Source organism: Prionailurus viverrinus, chromosome C2 (assembly GCF_022837055.1).
Source record: "Prionailurus viverrinus isolate Anna chromosome C2, UM_Priviv_1.0, whole genome shotgun sequence".
Taxonomy (NCBI): Eukaryota; Metazoa; Chordata; class Mammalia; order Carnivora; family Felidae; genus Prionailurus; species Prionailurus viverrinus.
In genome coordinates this window covers 90,292,372-90,312,134 of record NC_062569.1, presented here as the reverse complement: position 1 = coordinate 90,312,134, position 19,763 = coordinate 90,292,372, and the positions used below count along the sequence as shown (strand labels likewise).

The 19,763-nt window shown below is 44.1% G+C and overlaps 1 protein-coding gene across 6 annotated transcripts in view; it reads right to left on the bottom strand.

The window, feature by feature from the left end:
• Window positions 1-19,763, bottom strand: part of MYLK (myosin light chain kinase) — a 229,635-nt gene that overhangs the window by 141,491 nt on the left and 68,381 nt on the right. For all 6 annotated transcript variants that reach the window (XM_047874662.1, XM_047874663.1, XM_047874666.1 and 3 more), the window contains one exon: window positions 13,784-13,991. In XM_047874662.1, coding sequence (XP_047730618.1) covers window positions 13,784-13,991 — 208 coding nt within the window. The remainder of the gene's footprint in view (window positions 1-13,783; window positions 13,992-19,763) is intronic.

Here is a 19,763-nt window from a genome sequence, read left to right as displayed (position 1 = left end):
GGTGTTTACTGGAAAAGGGGTAAACTTCCTTAAATTCTAGCACCGATCACATCTGTAGGAAGGCACAGGAACACGGGAATGGAGACTGCATATTTCCCTTGGCCATATCAGGTTTACGGATGAATGAACTTTCGTGGAAAAGGATTAACAGCTAACACCAGCATCACATGTAAGTTATGGTTCCAGTGGATTGTCAATTATTGTATATGTATTTCTGTTTAACAAAACTATTCAGTGAATTGTGTATAGTTTTCATTCCATAATGTGGGTTTGGTTCTTGCCATTCAATAGTCTATTCAAGGTTAAAAGAACTTCTAAGCAGATAAAAGGAGAAACTTGTTCTGGGAGGACCCAACTGACAATTGCAATCAAGATGCTGGGGCCCCTCAGACACCTTTGGAGGAAGGGCAAACCATTCAGTCCTTTTTGAAAGTATTGGAGCGAATAAGAATCATAAGCTCTAAAGAGACTCTGGTCTTAGACCAGCACCTTCCTTCCTGTGCCTCCAAATCAAAGGAAATGATGCTAAAAGTAGAAAAGAAAGTTTACAAAGCTTTTCATTTCAGTCTTCTTGGTAACAGTAAAAATTAGAAACTATAAATGTCACACAGTAGGAAGATAATAAGTGGTTAAGTAAAGTGTACAACTGAACATCTTATTCTGCCATAAAATTATGTTTAAGAATATATGAAACATGCAGAAATACATTGCAGTATTTTATCATTTGCTCTTCGGCATACTTCACTTGGGTGGGCTGTGATCCTCTGTACTTTAATGAACTCATCCTGACTACTGTCTTGCTAGACGCAATGGATAATTCTGTCCCCCATCACTCAGGTGCTCAACAGCATTTGACATGGGGCTATTCCACTCCCAAGTACATGCTCCTCCAGACCCTCTGGCTTTTGCCAGATGCCTACTCTTCGTCAACCACCTTCTCTGTTCCACCTTTGCACGTGGGAAGGCCCGCATGGCTGAGTGGGTCCTAGTTCTGCACTGCTGATTCTCTCTCCCTACCCCTCCCCCACCACAGGAAGTTTTCGATATCATTTATAAGCTGATGACTCCCAAACCATATCCCCACCAGAACTTCTTCTTTTTTAATTTTTTTAATGTTTATTTATTTTTGAGACAGTGAGAGACGGAGTATGAGTGGAGGAAGGAAAGAGAGAGGGAGACACAGAGTCCGAAGCAGGCTCCAGGCTCTGAGCTGTCAGCACAGAGCCCCATGTGGGGTTCGAACCCATAGACTGTGAGGTCATGACCTGAGCCAAAGTCAGACACTTAACCAACTGAGCGACCCAGGCGCCCCTCCCCACCAGAACTTCTTATTCATTCATCAGAAGTATCCAGAACAGTGCCCAAATCCTTGTAGGATTCAAATTCTTGTAAAATAAATGAACTTTATGGAAAAAGAGAGAGAGAGAGAGAGAGAGAGAGCATCCTACAATATTAAGAACTCAATGTGATCTTAACTAGGAAAAAATAAAGTATCCAAGCACAGGAAAACAACCAGAAGAAAATACATCAAAATATTATTAATAGTAATTATTTTTGGGTGGGAGGACTATGAGTAATTTATTCAGCTATATTTTTTGAAACCTATAAATATAATGGTAAAGAAAAAACAAAATGTAATCTAGTTACCAAAAATAAGGGGGCGAAAAAAAGAAGGGGCAGATGAAGAAAGAAAGCCAAAAAAGGAAAAAGATTCTGCTACCCCAACAGAAGACTACTATTGGCTAACACCATGGTATTAGCCACATCCCCAATTGCTGAGACGCCCTCTGAAAAATATCTATGTACCATTCACTGCCTCATCATGCTACTGTATCACTCATTTCATCTCGGAGCAAAGATTTGATAAAAATTAGACTGATTATCTGATGAATGGATATGCAAAATGTGGTCTATTCCTATAATGGAATATTATTCAGCCATACAGAGGAATACAGTACTGGTACATGTTACTACACGGATGAACTCCGAGGAAATTCGCCAAGTGAAAAAAGCCAGACTCAAAAAAATATATGTGATTCCATTTATATGAAATGTTCAGAAGAGGCAAATGGATGGGGACAATGCACATTAATGGCTCTCCAGGGCCTGGGGGAGGCAGATGGGAGTAACTGCTCAGTGGGGATGCCGGGGGGGGGGGGTCTCTGTTCAGGATGATGAATAGTTTTAAAACTAGATGGTGGTGGGGTGCCTGGGTGGCTCAGTTGGTTAAGCGTCGGACTTCGGCTCAGGTCATGATCTCACAGTTCATGAGTTCCAGCCCCGTGTCGTGCTCTGAGCTGCAGCTCAAAGCCTGGAGCCTGCTTTGGAATCTGTCTCTCTCTCTCTCTGCTCCTCCCCTGCTCTCTCTCTCTCTCTCTCTCTCAAGAATAAATAAACATTAAAAAAAATTAAAACTAGATGGTGGTGATAGTAGCACAATATGGTGAATGTACTTACTGCCACTGAATTGTACACTTTAAACTGGTCAAAATGGTAAATTGATGTGTATTTTAACCACAATAAAAAATAGACTAAGCATTTTTAAGACTCTCGGGAGCTAAACATCTTAATCCAAAGGCTAAAATTCCTGTATTACTTTTTAAAAAAATAGAGCAAAAATATGGCACTGCCTAAAAGAACAGCAAAAGAATGCTGTCTGGAGGAACTTTTATATCAGGGTGAGAGCAGTTTATGGTATGATCCAAAGGTAACACACCAAGCAGGCAGCTAGAAATGGAACGGAGTGCTTATTTTAATGTGAGTTAACACTGGAGAGTGGACATCAAAACCAAAAGAGAATGTGGGCTAAAATAACCAACAAGGTCTATTTATAGGCAAAAATTTGAAGTTGCAAGTTGTCAGATAAGGCAAAATTAATTTTGTGAAAGTATGAAAATCTGGCAGAACAGTAAGGCTAGGGAAGAAAATAAGTGGAAAGGGGATTAGGATGGAAATGCCAAAAATAGAAGAGTAGGTTAAGAGAACTGGTGAAGACAGGATCGAGTTAGTGAGGGGGGAAGAAAAGGCCAAGGCACTGAAAATATTGAACAAGCTCTCTTAGATTTTTCAAGGACGAGTAAAAGAGAACGCTGGCAGGTTTTAGGAGTGAAAAGTTCAACAGTGGAGGGAACGAGGGTTTTTTTTGTTAAAGGACACATAAAGACCGGGTTGAGACAGAGAATGCTGCCGACAAGGGGAGTAATGTGATCAAGATGGCAAGGAGAAGTGATGCTTCCAAAATATGTGATGATTTAACTATCACCCAGACAGGGACTCTCTGCACTGGAAGTGACATAAGTAATAATTCTGCCAGGACAACAAAAGTAAACCAGGATTGTTCTAGGCAAACCAGGGAGCAGATGCCCTACTTTGCAGGCAACCTCAGAGTGGATTTTAAGGACTGCTTAAAACAGTGTTGTTGTTGTTTTGAAGTTATTTATTTATTCATTTACAGACGAGGGGAGGGGCAGAGAGAGAGGGAGAGAGAGAATCCCAGGCAGGCTCCACGCTGTCAGTGCAAAGCCCGACACTGGGCTCATCTCACAAACCATGAGATCATGACCTGAGCCAAAATCAAGAGTCGGATGCTGAACTGACTCGGCCACCCAAGTGCCCTCAAACAGTGGTTTTTATCAGAAAAAAATGCCCATTTTTTGTAACAGATATTTAGTAATGCCCCCTGTGCCATCCTGAATCAAAGTTTACTGCTAACTCCCATATTTCATCTCAAGAAGAAAATAAATATAAAGCCCCAACTAAAATATTAAGGGAAAATAAATTATAATGATACCTATTTCAATATGTAAATGTCCAACCATGACTATTTCAGTATGTAAATGCTCAGGTGCACTAGAAGACACGATGAGGTCAGATGCTCACACCGACTCATGGGCATATTTGGATTTAAAAGCAAATGATGTAGAAAAGCACTGTACGAGCAGTCCAGGAAAATGAAAGGACACAGGTAAACAGGTGGACAACTGAAAAATAAAAGAGTTGAAGAAAGAATTATTTCTCAATAAAGAGAGAAAAAAATAAAAAGAAAAATGCTAATATAGCCTAAAGAAAGGTAGTGTTAGGATAAATGGCAGAACAGACATGTTATATACAAAAAAAAAAAAAAAAAAAAAAAAAAAAGCATGAAATGACCTTAAAGGAAGATAACAAAGCAAGACAGGTTACAGAGCACTGGGATAGAGAAAATGAAAAACACAAGACTGTGTATGTGTGTGCGTGCATGTGCTTGTGTGTATGGTGTCACTAACTCTCTCCCCTTTCCTCCCGTCCTCATCTTCGGAATCCCAATCTGTGCCTAAATGTGACTCGTTCCTCCAGGACTCGCCCAAGTCTGTCCTCCAAGAAGACATCGCAGACTATTTCAGCCTCCAGGGGTCTCATTCTCCTCTGAGTTTACAAAGCCCATGTGCCGATTATTGGGCAAATAAACCCGTGCTGCCTTGGCTGGAGTTCTGCTTTGACTTAGCTTTTAATGAGCCTAGGTCCTATCTGACCAACCAGCTTCCTGCAGAAAGGGTCCAACAAAGTACTCTGTCTCCCACATGGCACCGCACAAAGTCAGCACCTCATAAATACACCCACATGTTGAATCATAACTGCAATATAATAATGAAATGTGAGGTCAAGAAAGTCAGTCTCTTGAGAGCAATACCGAACTCTCTTGCTGCCCTGAGAGCCCAGCACAAAGTCAGCACATTCAATACAGTCTGATGAGAGCCGTGGATTGCTGGCTAAGGGCTGGGGACAGGTCGGAGATGGGGAGGAGTGAGACCCGTGAAAGGGGGCAATGTCAGCAGGGACAAAGCCGGGCCAGTCAGGGGCACTAGCAATACTGTGGAGGGGGAAAGAGGGGAAAGGAGAGGGGAGGGTGAAAATAAAGGAGGAAAGGGAGTCAAGGTGAAGGGGGTTTGGGAGTCACCCTTCAGGAGCAGAAAGGAGACCGAATGATTTGCATGTGGCTCCTCCACATAGCAAGTAAGTGAGGCTTCTGCCAAGGCCGTCTTTACACACAACTGTTTCACTACCAAGAGATCTGTGGGGCAGAAAGAACAATGTTCATTTCTAACACATTTTTATTGTTAACTTTGATGAGACAGAAATGGACAAAAACTCAGAGCTTTTAAAATCCTGGCTGAAATTAAAAAAAAAATTTAATGTTTATTTATTTTTGAGAGAGAGAGAGAGACAGAATGTGAATGGGGGAGGGGCAGAGAGAGAGGGAAACACAGAATCTGAAACAGGCTCCAGGCTCTGAGCTGTCAGCACACAGTCTGATGTGGGGCTCGAACTTGGGAATGGCACGATCATGACCTGAGCCAAAGTCGGAGGCTTAACCGACTGAGCCACCCAAGTGCTGCTGAATTTTTTTTAATGTTTTTTATTTATTTTTGACAGACAGAAAGAGACAGAGCAAACAGGGGAAGAGAAGAGAGAGAGGGAGACACAGAATCCCAAGCAGGCTCCAGGCTCTGAGCTGTCAGCACAGAGCCCGACACAGGGTTTCAATTCATGAACTGTGAGATCATGATCTAAACCAAAGTTGAACGCTTAACTGACTGAGCCACCCAGGTGCCCCTAGATAGGGCATATGCTCCTACAAAAAAGGAAGGGGCATCAGGGAGTGTTATAAACTGAGTTTATACAGAATGTCAATGGGAAATATGATTACAGATCTTTAGGTAGGTGGGAGATGTAGATATAAAAAAAATAGTACAAAAGAAATAAGAGCACACACAGGCAAACACACACACAAGGAGAGGCACAACAGGCATTCTTGAGGAATACAATGATTTAAGACTCAGCCGCTGTAAATAGACATGGGCTCAAAATCCATTATGTCATCAATCTAATCCAATGTGAAAATAAAGGGGATCTGAGAAATCTGTCCCTACAAAAGGGTAGTGGCAAAAAAATGTGGCACAGGAGCATTTCCTACAAATTCAAAATCCCCCAGGAAAGCGGGTGTCAGTGGTGCCAGTATAGCTGGAGTAGCAGTCACGAGGGCCACTCTTCTCCCTTAGGTCCCATGACATGGGGTCACTGTCCCCTCTGCTGCCAAACTCCCAGCAGCTTGCCGCCTGACCCTCTCTCTCCCACACTGTCAGGGGGACTTGGCTTGCGGGACAGGGGTTTCATGGGGGTATAGAGAGTGGAGGCTGCAGCGCCGGGGAGGCCGGGGCAAGTGGGAAGTGTGCTTGGGTAGGAGGTGAGCAGGAGGCCGACCTTCTGGAAGAGGAAAGCCGGGCAGACCACAGGAGCACAAGCCTTGTTTGGAAGAGGGGCAACTAAAAGGCAAAGCAAACCCCTACAGCCCTTAGCACCCACTGAGCCAACCAGTGGTGTGGATTAGGGAGGAACTGAGGAAAATCCGTATCTTTCTGGAATAAAGGAACAAGTGCTAAACAAGCAAAGTGGAGGTGAGGGGCAGAGGGGAGCGGCTTTCTATCATTTCATTGGCCGGCGTGCCATTAAAAGATCCAGCACACTGATCTCTCCAGTTTGGATCTGGAAAATGCTTTCTATGGGGAAATGGAAACAACTGTTTTCTCAATTTCCAGAAAATCGATGCTTAAAGACAGGAAACCAATGGCATCCTGCACCCCCCCCCACCCCCCCCCACACCCTTCAGTGAGATATTTTGCCCAAATCAAATCGTGTTATTTTCTTCCTTGATACCCTCCAGTGGCTTTCCGTCACCAGGGTCTAAGTCCTGCCTGCCACTCCAGACGTATCCTCTCTCTGCTGACCCCACTAACTGTCTCGCTATTTCCCACTCTAAAACATGTCTGCAAATACTCCCACAACTTTTTGGTGCTTTATTTCTGGTCTCAGGACCAGATTTGGATCACACAGAGGCCAAGCCAGAGGGATGGAGAGTCCACGTCAGGAAGAAGCCCTCAAGTAACGACAGACGGGGAAATGAGAATACACACTTGAGCTCCCGCACCCTTCGGTTAGCTCTGAGTTCCCAGGCCACTCTTCTCCCTTAAATCCCAGGACATGAGGTCACTCTTTGTCCTGCCGTCACACTCCAGGCAGCCCGCTACCTGACCCTCTTTCTCACACATGGTCAGGGAGCTCTTAATTCTACTGCCAAAGTTATATTTGTTACTTAGTTATAGTCTCTCTTTCCCAATAACTCCAAGGAGGCAGCTACTCTGTCTGAACTGCTTTGCTCAGTCTCCAGTGCCTAACACAGACAGGAGCAGAGTGGTGCACAGGGCAGAGGAAGGAGGCAGAGGAGGAGGAATCTGCACGAAGGATGGGGTACCTAACAGAGAGAGAAGAAAGAGTGATGGCCAAGGCTGGGTCCAAAAAAGAGGGGGGAAGCTAGGTTTTTGACCCTCCTATTTATTTCAAAGAAAACTCCCCAGGAGGAGGGAGCTCCTAGCCAAATCTATTCCCCAGTGAACACGTATTCATTATTTTAAAATTTACTTTAAAAAAATTGTTCCTCGCATTTTTTAAAAATTATTGTAGAGAGAGAGCAGGTGCACATGGGAGAGGGGCAGAGGGAGAGAGAGAATCCTAGACAGGCTCAATGCTCAGCAAGGAGCTCCGTGGCGCTCGATCCCATGATCCTGGGATCACGACCTGAGCCGAAATCAAGAGTTGAATGCCTAGCTAGCTGACTGAGCCACCCAGGCGCCCCCAAAACTGTTCACTGCATTCTAATGCAGAGTGGTCAATGGACTGGAATGTATGTTTCAGAGACGAAAGTAAACTTTATCTACGTCCTCTGAAACTACTGCTCTTGCTACTCCTCTTCTCCTAAAATAACCCTTTATGTCTCAACATTACCTTTATAGCTTTCTCACTGCCCATTGTACCGGACACGTCAATCGTGGCTAGGATAACCATGTAATTTATTATCTACACTGGGACTCTTCTGAAAGTCAAAGAAGGCTCCATTTGTAATCACACTGGCAGAGTATAAGCCACACCCTAGTGACACCTGCCATGACCACAGGCCTGCAAAAGTGACAACCACCTGCAGCCATGTTCTATACCCATTACCTGCCCATTACCTGTAACCAGTGCAGGTTGGAACATGGTGGCACCTGTCCCAAGGATGACCAATCCCAATCTTGCCAGAAACATGGAGGAAAGATGGTTTGAGAGTTAGCTCTGGTTATATTATACTTGGTCTCTGCATGTCTTTTCTTGGCTTTGTGGCTGCTTTCTCACAACCTATGTGCACATGTTCCCATTCTGCCTTTCCAGACCATATCATATACCACTGCTAACTCTCATAGAAGCTTTGCATTACTTAGCTGATATTCCTAATGAACAGCTTAAAAAAGAGAAATATGTTAATCAGATTCCATGAAATAATTCAGGAATATTCTAATAAAGTATTTAGTAGATGTGATGGTTAATTTTGTTTGTCAATTTACTGAGACAAAGGTTGCCTAGATATTTGGTCAAACACTATTCTGGATGTTTGTGTGAGGGTGTTTTTGGATGAGATCAACATTGAAATCAGTAGCCTGAGTAAAACAGTTGCCATCTCCAATGTGGATGGGCCTCATCTAATCAGTTGAAGATCTGAATAGAATGAAAAGGCTGACCCTCCCTCAAATAAGGAGGCATTCCTCCTGCCTGACTACCTTTGACCTGGGACATGGGTTCTTCCTCTGTTGTTGACTCCATCTGAAATATCAACTCTTCTGGGTTTTGAGCCTGCCGGCCTTTGCACTGAAATGACACCATCAACTCCCCTGGGTCTCAGGCCTTTGGACTTGGATTGGAACTACAGGGTTGGCTCCCCTGGGTCTTCAGCTTGCTGACTGCACATCTTGGGACTTGTCAGCCTCCACAATCACGTGAGCCAATTTCTTGTAATGAATCTCTTTCCACATATATATGTACAATCTATTTGTCTCTCTGGAGTACCCTAACCATAGGTATAAGCACCAGCCCACTCGTTCTCAAAGTATTGGTCCCAGTATGCAGCAGTATCAGCAGCATCAGCATCACCAAGAAAACTGTTATAAGTGAAAATTCTTGAGCCCATCCCAACCTCCTAAATCAGAAACTCTGGGGCAAGGCCTAGCATTTTGTGGTTTCAGAAATATCCTTCAGGTGATTCTGATACATGCTCACATTTGAGAATTACTGTATTAGGCTAAAGATATCACATCGGTAATTGAATCCTTCTTTGCTACTCAAAGTGTGATCCACGGACCAGCAGCATGGGCATCCTCTGGGACTGGTTACAACGGCAGACACTCAGGCTCCCACTCCAGACCCATGGAATCAGAACCTGCATTTTTAACAAGTTTCCTAGGGGGATTCGTGTGTCCCTGAGTTTGCACCAAACAATCCTGTAAGGTGAGTATAGGCCATCCTGAGGCCTGGATCTCCTCTGGGCCTGCCAGTTTGGCTTACCCTGGGCTCCTGAGCTCAAGTCTTAAAATGAACCCTTTATTACTTGAAATGAGCTAAGTGAATCCTTGGTCCCTGCAACACAAAACTCAGACCACCAAGTATGGGGCACCTCTGTCATTTCAGCACAACCCTTCACTCCACCCCAAGTTCTAGACTCACTCTGTGGATATCATTGCCCAGGACTACTCACCACCTTATTCGTATAAGGTGGGTTTTCTTTCCTTTTTTTTTTTTTTTTCCTGCTAAGCCTTGTTTATCCCTATTTAAATGGGAGCTTCTGGAGCTGTGCTGTCCAACGATAGGCATTAGCCATATGTGGCTATTGAGCTCTTGAAATACAATTAATCTGAATCAAGATGTGCTGTAAGTGTAAAATATACCCCAAAGGCTGAAGACTGTAAAATATCTCATTAATAATTTTATACTAATTATATGCTGAAATGTTAGTATCTTGGATATATTGGGTTAAGGAAAATATTTTATGAAAATTGTCTTCACCTCTTTTTTTATTTATTTATTTTTATTTTTTCAATATATGAAGTTTATTGTCAAATTGGTTTCCATACAACACCCAGTGCTCATCCCAAAAGGTGCCCTCCTCAATACCCATCACCCATCCTCCCCGCCCTCCCACCCCCCATCAACCCTCAGTTTGTTCTCAGTTTTTAAGAGTCTCTTATGCTTTGGCTCTCTTCCACTCTAACCTCTTTTTTTTTTTTCCTTCTCCTCCTCCATGGGTTTCTGTTAAGTTTCTCAGGATCCACATAAGAGTGAAACCGTATGGTATCTATCTTTCTCTGTATGGCTTATTTCACTTAGCATCACACTCTCCAGTTCCATCCATGTTGCTACAAAAGGCCATATTCCATTCTTTCTCATTGCCACGTAGTACTCTACTGTGTATATAAACCACAATTTCTTTATCCATTCATCAGTTGGTGGACATTTAGGTTCTTTCCATAATTTGGCTATTGTTGAGAGTGCTGCTATAAACATTGGGGTACAAGTGCCCCTATGCATCAGTACTCCTGTATCCCTTGGGTAAATTCCTAGCAGTGCTATTGCTGGGTCATAGGGTAGGTCTATTTTTAATTTTTTGAGGAACCTCCACACTGTTTTCCAGAGCGGCTGCACCAATTTGCATTCCTACCAACAGTGCAAGAGGGTTCCCGTTTCTCCACATCCTCGCCAGCATCTATAGTCTCCTGATTTGTTCATTTTGGCCACTCTGACTGGCGTGAGTTCACCTCTTTTTTTTAACGTGGCTACTTAAGATTCTATACATGGCTTAGAAAACTTAAGATTCCATACATGGCTCGCATTATATTTCTATGGACAGCTGTGCTGGAGAACAGGCCTGTGGCCCCGCGACTAGAAGGAAAGCTCCCAGAGGGCAGGAGCTGTCTCTCTTCTTTGCTCTGTGGCAAGTCCCTGTGACCAACCCCCTGGAGGTGGGTGCGTGTCAGGACTGGCTGCGGAGAGCCTTTCCAGGGCTCACACTGGGGCTGCATTCCACTACATAAGGTCATTGTATGAATGGTCCTATCGTTAAGGCGTCTGTGCTCATAGAGGATGTTGTATGTTTCCTGGCCTGGTGACCAAACAGGCAACCAGACGAGAGAGCATATTCATCTATTCTCCATGCAAGTATTTCTCTCTGGAAGTAGTGCTCAGGATGTTGATACTGGGTTCAAATATCACAAGGCTACATTTACCCAGTACCTACTATTTTCCAATGCTGCACTGATCCTTACACAGCTCTGTGGGGTAGCTGTTAATTCCAGTGTACAGAAAAGGAAATAAGGCTCCAAAAGGAGAAATTCCCCATAGTTAGAAATGAGTGGAACTAAATTCCAAGACCATTTAACAACGCTGCCTTCTGAGTCTGACCACTAGGGGGTCAAGAGTCTTCACATATGAATTGTACTCTTAATTCCAGGACCTCTGATCTTTCCAAGTAAGAAGCCTAGCACAGAGCTGGTGAGAAGGCAGGTGGCTGCTAGATCCCCTTTGTAAGAATTCCCATTCCCACCAGGCCCATGATCTATAGGGTGGTCCTAAGCCACAGCTGAAATGGCCCTTTGATGCAGAAGCAGAATGCATACATGGCCATTCACATTTAAAGACGCTGCAGCTTTTAGCTTTTAGGCCATTCTCTATCTCCTAGGATTAGAACCTAAAACGTCTCAAGTGGTCTGAGCCTAAGTCTTCCCAAATTAAAACCAAATGGGAGGGGACAGGATTGAGAGCCTTAGTCTTCTCTCCTTCCTCTGTAGCTCTCCTGTCTTGTTTCCTTTCTGTTGCCCACATCTCAATTATGCAGGAAAAAATTTTAGTAGATCATCAGCTCTAACTTCCTCAAAAGTGGGAGTTGAAAAAAAAGGTTTCATATTACTTGGGTTTTAGGTACCTCCTCTGCGTGCCTAACCAACTCCATTCCTTTAAAATGGATCACAGAAAACAAAGGCTAGCCCAGGATATAGAGATCACTGAATTTAAACCCTTTATTCTGTAGGAACAGAGGTCCAGAGGTTTAAAGTCACACATATGATTGGTGAAAGCTGGGACCAGAACCTTGGATCTCTGATTCATAATTCCCCATTTCCCCGGCAATAAACAGAAAGTCAGAAAAGGAGTATTATAGACTGAACTTTTGTGTCTACCCAAATTCATATGTTGAAGTCCTACCCCTCGGTGTGACTGTATTTGGAGAAAGGGCCACAGAGGTGATAAAGGTTCAATGAGGTCATAAGGGTGGGACCCTAATCCAGTAGAGCTGTTGCCCTTATAAGAAGAGGAAGAGACACTGGTGCCTCTGCCATATGAGGACACAATGGCCATCTGCAAGCTAGAAAGAGAGCTCTCATCAGAAACCAAACACACCCTCCAGAACTGTGAGAAAATACATTTCTATTATTTAAGCCAGACAGTCTGTGGTATTTTGTTATGGCAGCTTGAGTTGACTAATACAAGGGGGGAAAGTAATTTTTATTTATGGATATTGAAAAAGTGCATAATGTAGGGGAAAGCACAGCACCAGAACTGTCCAAGATGAGGGCCACTCAGAGACTCTGATCAGGTGCCACTTTCCATTTGGAATGTTCCAGCCCACAGGCACTTGAAGGTCATTAAAAGGAATGAGTCACTCAGTTAAATAATTTGGGGAAAGCATCCAAACTATGCACATTCTGTTCTGTGAAACAGCCTGTCTTTCAATGATGTAGGGAAGCAGGGAAAACATTGGCCCGGGTGCACCTCACCCCCTCTGGAACCTTCCCTGGCTACCTTAATCCTCTCATACAGTGTCCCTCAAAACCAGGTGGGGAAGACTGTCTCCTGAGAGAGGAGGAAGTGAGTCTGACCTTCTGGTTTATAAGCCCCTGGAAAGGCTTATAAGCTGAGGTCAAGGGAGCCTCGTCATAACTCTGAGGGTCTGACAAACCCCCATGTCCTTTCAGACATCAGGCCTTTAAGCAGCAGCCAATGGCCTGAACTGGAAATGTTCTCCTCAGTGGAAGGGCTTCAGCACGTGGGGGATACACTAGCAGCAAAAGAAACAGTTTTACTTATGGTCAATGTTTTTCCTGGAAGTTTTACAGTTAATAAAGTTGATAGAATTTTTTAAGTACAGAGGGGAAAAGGAAGACAAAATAATTAGTGTTAACACATTGGTATGTTTATCTCCTATATATTTTTCTGAGTTTTACAAAATTTTTATAAATGAGCAAGTATTACTTTATAATGATGATAAGAAACACTGCTCATTCATTCTCCAAATATTTCAGTACCTATCCTATGCCAGGAAGTTTTCTAGATGCTAGAGATACAGCAAAAACAATATAAAGTCTTTCTCTTCCTAGCATTTCTAGTTAGAGGTTCAGGGGGAGTGGGAAGATGGAGAGTTCTGGGGTTAGGGTGGTCAGAAAGGGTCCTCTAAGGAGGGGACCTGGAAACAGAGACCTGAAGGAGGACAGGGAACGGCAGGGGAAGGCCCTGAGGCTTGCTGAAGCAAGGGCGGTGGGGAGCAGGGAGGTGACAGCATGACCACAGTGGAGGGAGCCTGGCCAGGAGTGGTTGATGAGTCTGGAGAGCCAGGTGGGGCCAGTCTGGCCTCAGTCTCAGTGTGAGGGGAAGCCATAGGAAGGCTAGAGCAGAAAAGTGAGGTGATGTGAGGTTGACCGTGTCTCCTGGGATGCCTCCCTTGTTCTCAGGAACCACATTTCCCCCATTAGACTAAAAGGTCCTGAGTTCAGAGCTCAGCACGCTTTCCCTTGTGGGTTTCTCTTCTGCCCGAGAGGGGCAGAAGCAGGAGCTGCAGGCCTTGGGGAGACTGACAGCTCATCTCCCACCACGATTCTCGCTTCCTGAAACTCACCTTCTACAGTCAACTCCACTGTCACCTGGCGGGCACCACTATCATTGGTGGCTTCACAGGTATACTTTCCCTTGTCGTCCTCACGGACAGCATGAATCACAAGGCTGAAAGTCCCCCGGATACCGCAATCTAGCAGGAAGCGGCCCCCACCGGTGATGGGTTGCCCATTTCGGTGCCACGTCACCTGGGGCTCTGGGTAACCCCGGACCTTCAAGGAAAAGAAGAAAGGGTGAGAGCTTATACTTAAGGAGTGCTTCTTATGTGCCTGGTGTTGTTCTGGGTGCTTTTGCACGTATTAACCACTTAATCCTCATAACACCCCTTGGAGCAGATACTACTTTCATGGCATGAAGAAACTGAGGCACGGAGAGTCTTTCGGTAGATTTTCCAAGGCCTCACAGGTAGAAAGGGGCAGAGCCAGGCATCCTGGCTCCAGAGCCCACTATGCAAGTGACTCAAGCCTGGCTACATATTAGAATCACCAGGGGAAGCTTTAAAAAAATACTAGTGCCCAGCTCCTACCTTGGATAGATTAAATCAAAATTTCAGGGGGTGGGGACTAAGCCTGGGCATTCTGGACCAGGGCTTCCCATTTGGATATTCAAATAAATCACTTGTTAAAATGCAGATTCTGCTTCTCTAGGTCTGGGGTGGAGCCAGAGATTCTTCAGTTCAGACAAGGTCTCAGATGGTGCTGATGCTTCTGGTCTCCAGAACTCACCCTGAGTGGCAAGGTTCTAGACTGGAGTCACCCGGGATGGTAGCCATGGTAGCTACACATGGCAACGGAGCACTCCAAACAGGGCTAGTCCTAACCGAGCTACACCATAAGTGTGAATTACACTCCAGTTTTGAAGACTTAGTGCGAACAAAAGAATGGAAAATTATCTTGATCATTTAAAAATGTTGATTACACATAGAAAATATAGTAATTTTGACATGTTAAGTAAAATATATTGTTAAAATGAATGTTACTTGCTTCTTTTCACTTTCTTAATGCGGTACTAGAAAAGTTACAACAACACATGTGTTTCTGCCTGATGTGTTCATGGAGCTGTGCAGCTCTAGACGGCTGTCTCTAATAACAGCCGCCAACATCTATTGAGTGCCAAGTGGTAAGCACTTTCCTAAGTACCTGTAGCCTTATAGTAACTTGTTCAGAGAGAGATATTTCCCCAAAGATGGGAAGATTAAGAGGGACAAATTCCAAGAAAAGAAATCACCTTGAGTTTCAGAAAAAGAAGTTTCCCCAAGGGCCCTCCAACCCCTGAAACTCAACAGGCTCTTCAGAATGGACTCATCTTTGGAGGAGCAGGATTCAGACCGGCCCATTGATGCACAGCCTTGGACCCAGAATTAAGGGATTTTAGCACTGGAAAATGCACGGAAAACATCACAAAAATCTCCCGAGAAAGAAAATGTTTGCATTATAAACTGGTGGTAGCAACAGCTTTTTTTTTTTTTTTCCTACCCATGTATCCACTGCAAGACAAAAGAGAACGGACATGGATGGGACAAAACCACAATCTGTTGGATGACCCCAAACTGCATTTACAAAGAGAGCTTTCAATGACCTATAGCAATAATCCTCCTCACATCCCCAGCAAGGTCAGAGAGATGCTGTATCGGTACAAAGGAGAGAGGGGGAAAGCAGGTACATGCATTGCACATTGGCATCCAAACACAGCGACTCCCCTAAGCACGCCAATGCAGAAACAACCATGCTAACAGCTTCAGGAGCTGTCTTTGGACTGTGCTCATTTCCATTCCCAGGCATCCAGCCATCAATTCATCCTCAAACCCATTTCTCAGCAGCCAGCATGCAAATGTCTTCCTAGGAAAGGAAGCCTGGAATCACAGAGAAAAAAGCCCCAACGTGAATAATCCCCTCTCTGGTTATTCCATAGTCATCCCTTCAATGCCACTTTATGAACCTCACAAGGCCTGCCTCCCCATCCTCCCTAATATGTAGTCTGGCCTCCATGAAAAACGCAAAAAAACAAAATCAAAACTTCAAATCAATCCTACCCATCTTATCTATAATTTCTGGAAACAAAAAATCCCTCTCTCATTGAAATCTAAACCATATTCGTGACAGAGACTGAGTATCTGTGAGGGAATGCTCAGATTCTGAAGTCACTTCCCCCCGAAGCAGAAAACAATGTCTGAAGACACTGCAGCTTCACCAAAACACGTCCTATCTTTTGTCTTTCAATTTTTTTTAATGTTTTTAATTTTGAGAGAGGGAGAGAGAGAGAGAGAGAGAGAGAGAGAGAGAGAGTAAGGGAGGGGCACTGAGAGAGGGAGACAGAGAATCTGAAGCAGGCTCCAGGGCTCTGAGCTGTCAGCACAGAGCCCAACGCGGGGCTTGAACTCACGAACCATGAGATCATGACCTGAGCCAAAGTTGGATGCTTAACTGACTGAGCCACCCCTGTCTTTTTCTTTTTTTTAAAGCTTATTTATTTTGAAAGTGACAGCGAGTGAGAGTGGGGGAGGGGCAGAGAAAGAGAGAGAGAGAATCTCAAGCAGGCTTTGCACTGCCAGCGCAAAGCCCGACTTGGGGCTCAAACCCAGAAACAGTGAGATCATGACCTGAGCCAAAAACAACAGTCAGACTCTCAACCAACTGAGCCACCCAGGTGCCCCTCCAGTCCTATTATAAGGTTGATGGTGCTGAAGGGGGCCACATTCACTTGGACAGATAAGGTCTGACATCTATTATAATATGAAACAAAGTGTTAACAGTGGTTATCTCTGGGTCTGTCCTCTTTTTCTTTACTGAGTATTTTCTGGTATTTCTGCAAGTAACATAGCTGGCCTTTGTGAAGTAGAAAAAAAATGTTAAATGAATATATGTATTTCTTTTATATTACTATGTATAACGAATATATAAACATTCATTAATCTGTCAAGGCCCTCAAGGTACTTAAATCTAGCAATGGAAATAAAAGCACTCTGCAAATAAACATTATGCAACTTTGATGGTGATAAATATTGTGTACCCATATAAAATCACATCATCCTGTGACGCTATCTTGGCACAAAGGTTCACACAAAGGAACATCAGACAACAATTACTTTGTTAAAACATATTTTTAGGAAACAACTAATGAAAGACACTCTTTCCTACAAAAGGAAGCCCAGCCCGTTGGAAGTACTATAGTGATTTTGCAAACCACTATGGTCTTCTCCTCCACTCTGTTAGACACAGCCAGCCTAACCTCCAGAAGATGATTAGCCTCCTGACAGTGTCACAGAAAGGGAGTGCAGAACACTGTAATGGGAGGAGATAAATCATTAACTGCACCAAAGGCATCGCTAGCATTCCATTAGCAAGTACTCTGGCCCCCTGCAGCCAGGCCACCTCTGGTGGCCCATCAGGCCCTGGGGCATCAATGATTAACTGGGACTTTGCAAGTATTCTAGACCTCAGGGACTCAGCTCCCTCTTTCAATGTTCCTCTTGCTTTCTACACTACCCTCTCCTCCTCTGCCAATTTACCCCTGAAATGTCCTGTTAAAATAAATATCCAGGAATTTTTAAATATGCTGAAACTGGCACCTCTTAGAAAGTTGCAGTTTGCAGTAGGACTTTTGTAGCACCTTGCACCTGAAGCACACACAAGGATTTCTGGGACCTTGCTCAGTTCCAAGGTCTAAATGATTTGCAACTCCAATTCTCATCTTCCTAATATGAGAAAAACCTTCCACCACTACCTAACATTACTTAAAGACAATCAGCTTTATGTAAACCCATTTTTACTGTCTGTCCACTATCCTGGACTCCTGGGTGAGAAAAAGAGAGAAGCCTGGGTTCACACCTTTGGGATACAAGACAACAGCCCTGCCTTCCCTGGGTGCCTTATCCGCCTTCATCACGAACCTTCAGCCAAGAACCCACAGCTAGAAATTTTGCAGTTTGGTCCCAGGTCACACTAAACACCCACTGATACTTCAGTTTTTAGAGGGCCTTCACATACAGAATCTCATTTCATTCTTGCAACACTAAGAGCAAAGTGTCTTGGGTTGGGGTATCCAGAAGCAGAACCCAAAATAAGGGCTTAGGGAATCCCATCTGTGAACCCTTAGCCAACACAGTGTCTAGGAATGGGTATACTGGTCTGGGGAAGGGGGTCTGGGTAGGGCTCCAAGAGTGTCAGTGACACAGCACACAAAGCCAATCATATTATTAAGTCCAAAGGGCTGAGGAAAGAGGCCCAAAGAAGTAGATGATTAGTCAGGAAATGGCACATTAAGTGGAGATCTTTCTATTCCTCATTGTAAATTCATGTTTTTGGTAGGACAAATACTGTAGAACCTAAAGCACTGATAAGTGTCTTTTCTTTCTCTAATAGACCTTGAATCTCTCATTAAAGTAATATCTGCTCTCCACTTTGAGAAAAAGTCAAAGAGTTCATAAAAGATATGGCCATGCCAAAAACAAGTCTTGGGTGTTCCCCCAGAGTAACAATCGGGCAGTGCTATAGAGTAAATGCTTGTGTTCCTCCAAAATTCATAAGTTGAAATTTAACTGCCAATGTGATAGTATAGGATAGGGCCCTTGGGAGGTCATTAGGTCCTGAAATTGAAGCCTTCATGAATGGGATTAGTGCCCTTAGAAAAGGGATAGTGAAAAGCTCCCTCACCTCTTCCATCATGTGAGGACACAGCAAGAACAAGGAAGCAAGCCTTCACCAGACACTGAATCTAGTGGTGCCTTGATCCTGAACTTCCCAGCCACTAGAACTGTAAGAAATAAATTTCTGTTGTTTAAGCCACCAAGTCTATGGTATTTCTGTTATGGCAATGTGAACAGTCTAAGATAGACTGGATTAGTGCCATACGTGTGCCCAAGACACCCCCCAGGACATTCAGTGTGATACAGGGAGGGCAGCTTGAGACCTGAGGCCTGAGTCCTGGGACTGGCTTAGCTACCTAGCCTCTTCAGGTTGTATTCCTTCTTTCACAGAAGAGAAAACAGCTCCTGATACCTAAGGCCGTTTGTGAGATAGTATGTTTCTGAATAGTGACCCACTTAGCTTCCTGTCTCTCCCTCTAGTCTCCTCTGGGTCCAGCCCACAGCCTTCCTACCCTCTAATCCTCCATACAGGAAAACCAAGTGACCACAAGGAGACATGCTCACGAACATGAACAGCTAGCCTTGCCTTTTCACCATAATGAGTTTTTGGAAACAGCCCCACAGAGGGTCATTCTAAGGAGAATCATATTTTTGCCACAGTAACCACATTTAATTGGAGGTTGTGTTCTTGAACAAAAGCCTGGGATCAAATAAGTCAAGAGCATAACCAACAACTTGTCATAAAAATAAAGATAGAATAACCATAACCCCTATAATAATTTAAAATAGTAAAACTGTGCTCCAGTTCCATAAAATGTCCTCACGAACCTTTATGTCCTCAAAAGGCCTGTAGAGGGAATGGGGGCTCATTCTGTATGTGTTGGGAGATGAGGAGAAAGCGGGCAGTTGCTCAGCTGCTATGTTACACCCACCTGTTATACTCGAGAGACATTTTTTCAAAAGCTGGTGCTGTTTTGAAATTTACTTAATGACTGAAAATGACACATTCTTAAAGGCACTAAGACTCTTGATTTTTCTCTGCCATGTGTGAAGGGCTTTCAGTCTATTCCAAGGTGCTCAGGACAGGCTACCATGGCCTACCACAGCCTAAGGCCAGAGGAGCGATAAGCTCCCTGTCTCCACAACCCTGGCAAGACTTGGGGCAGCATGTCTGTCTTCTTAGCTTGGGGAGTGGTAGACAGGGGGTGATTTTGCTGTTTTTGATGATCTCCTGCAAGTCCTTTGTTTCTGGTCAGGCCTGTCTCCACATGCACACTGCAAGCCCACACAACTGAAAGCTGATGTTATCAGCCAAGTCGGGCAGGAGATGTATCTGAGAGTCCGCCCCTGTTGGAGATGGAGGGAGACCAAGAGGAGAGAAACCAGGATTGCACTGAGG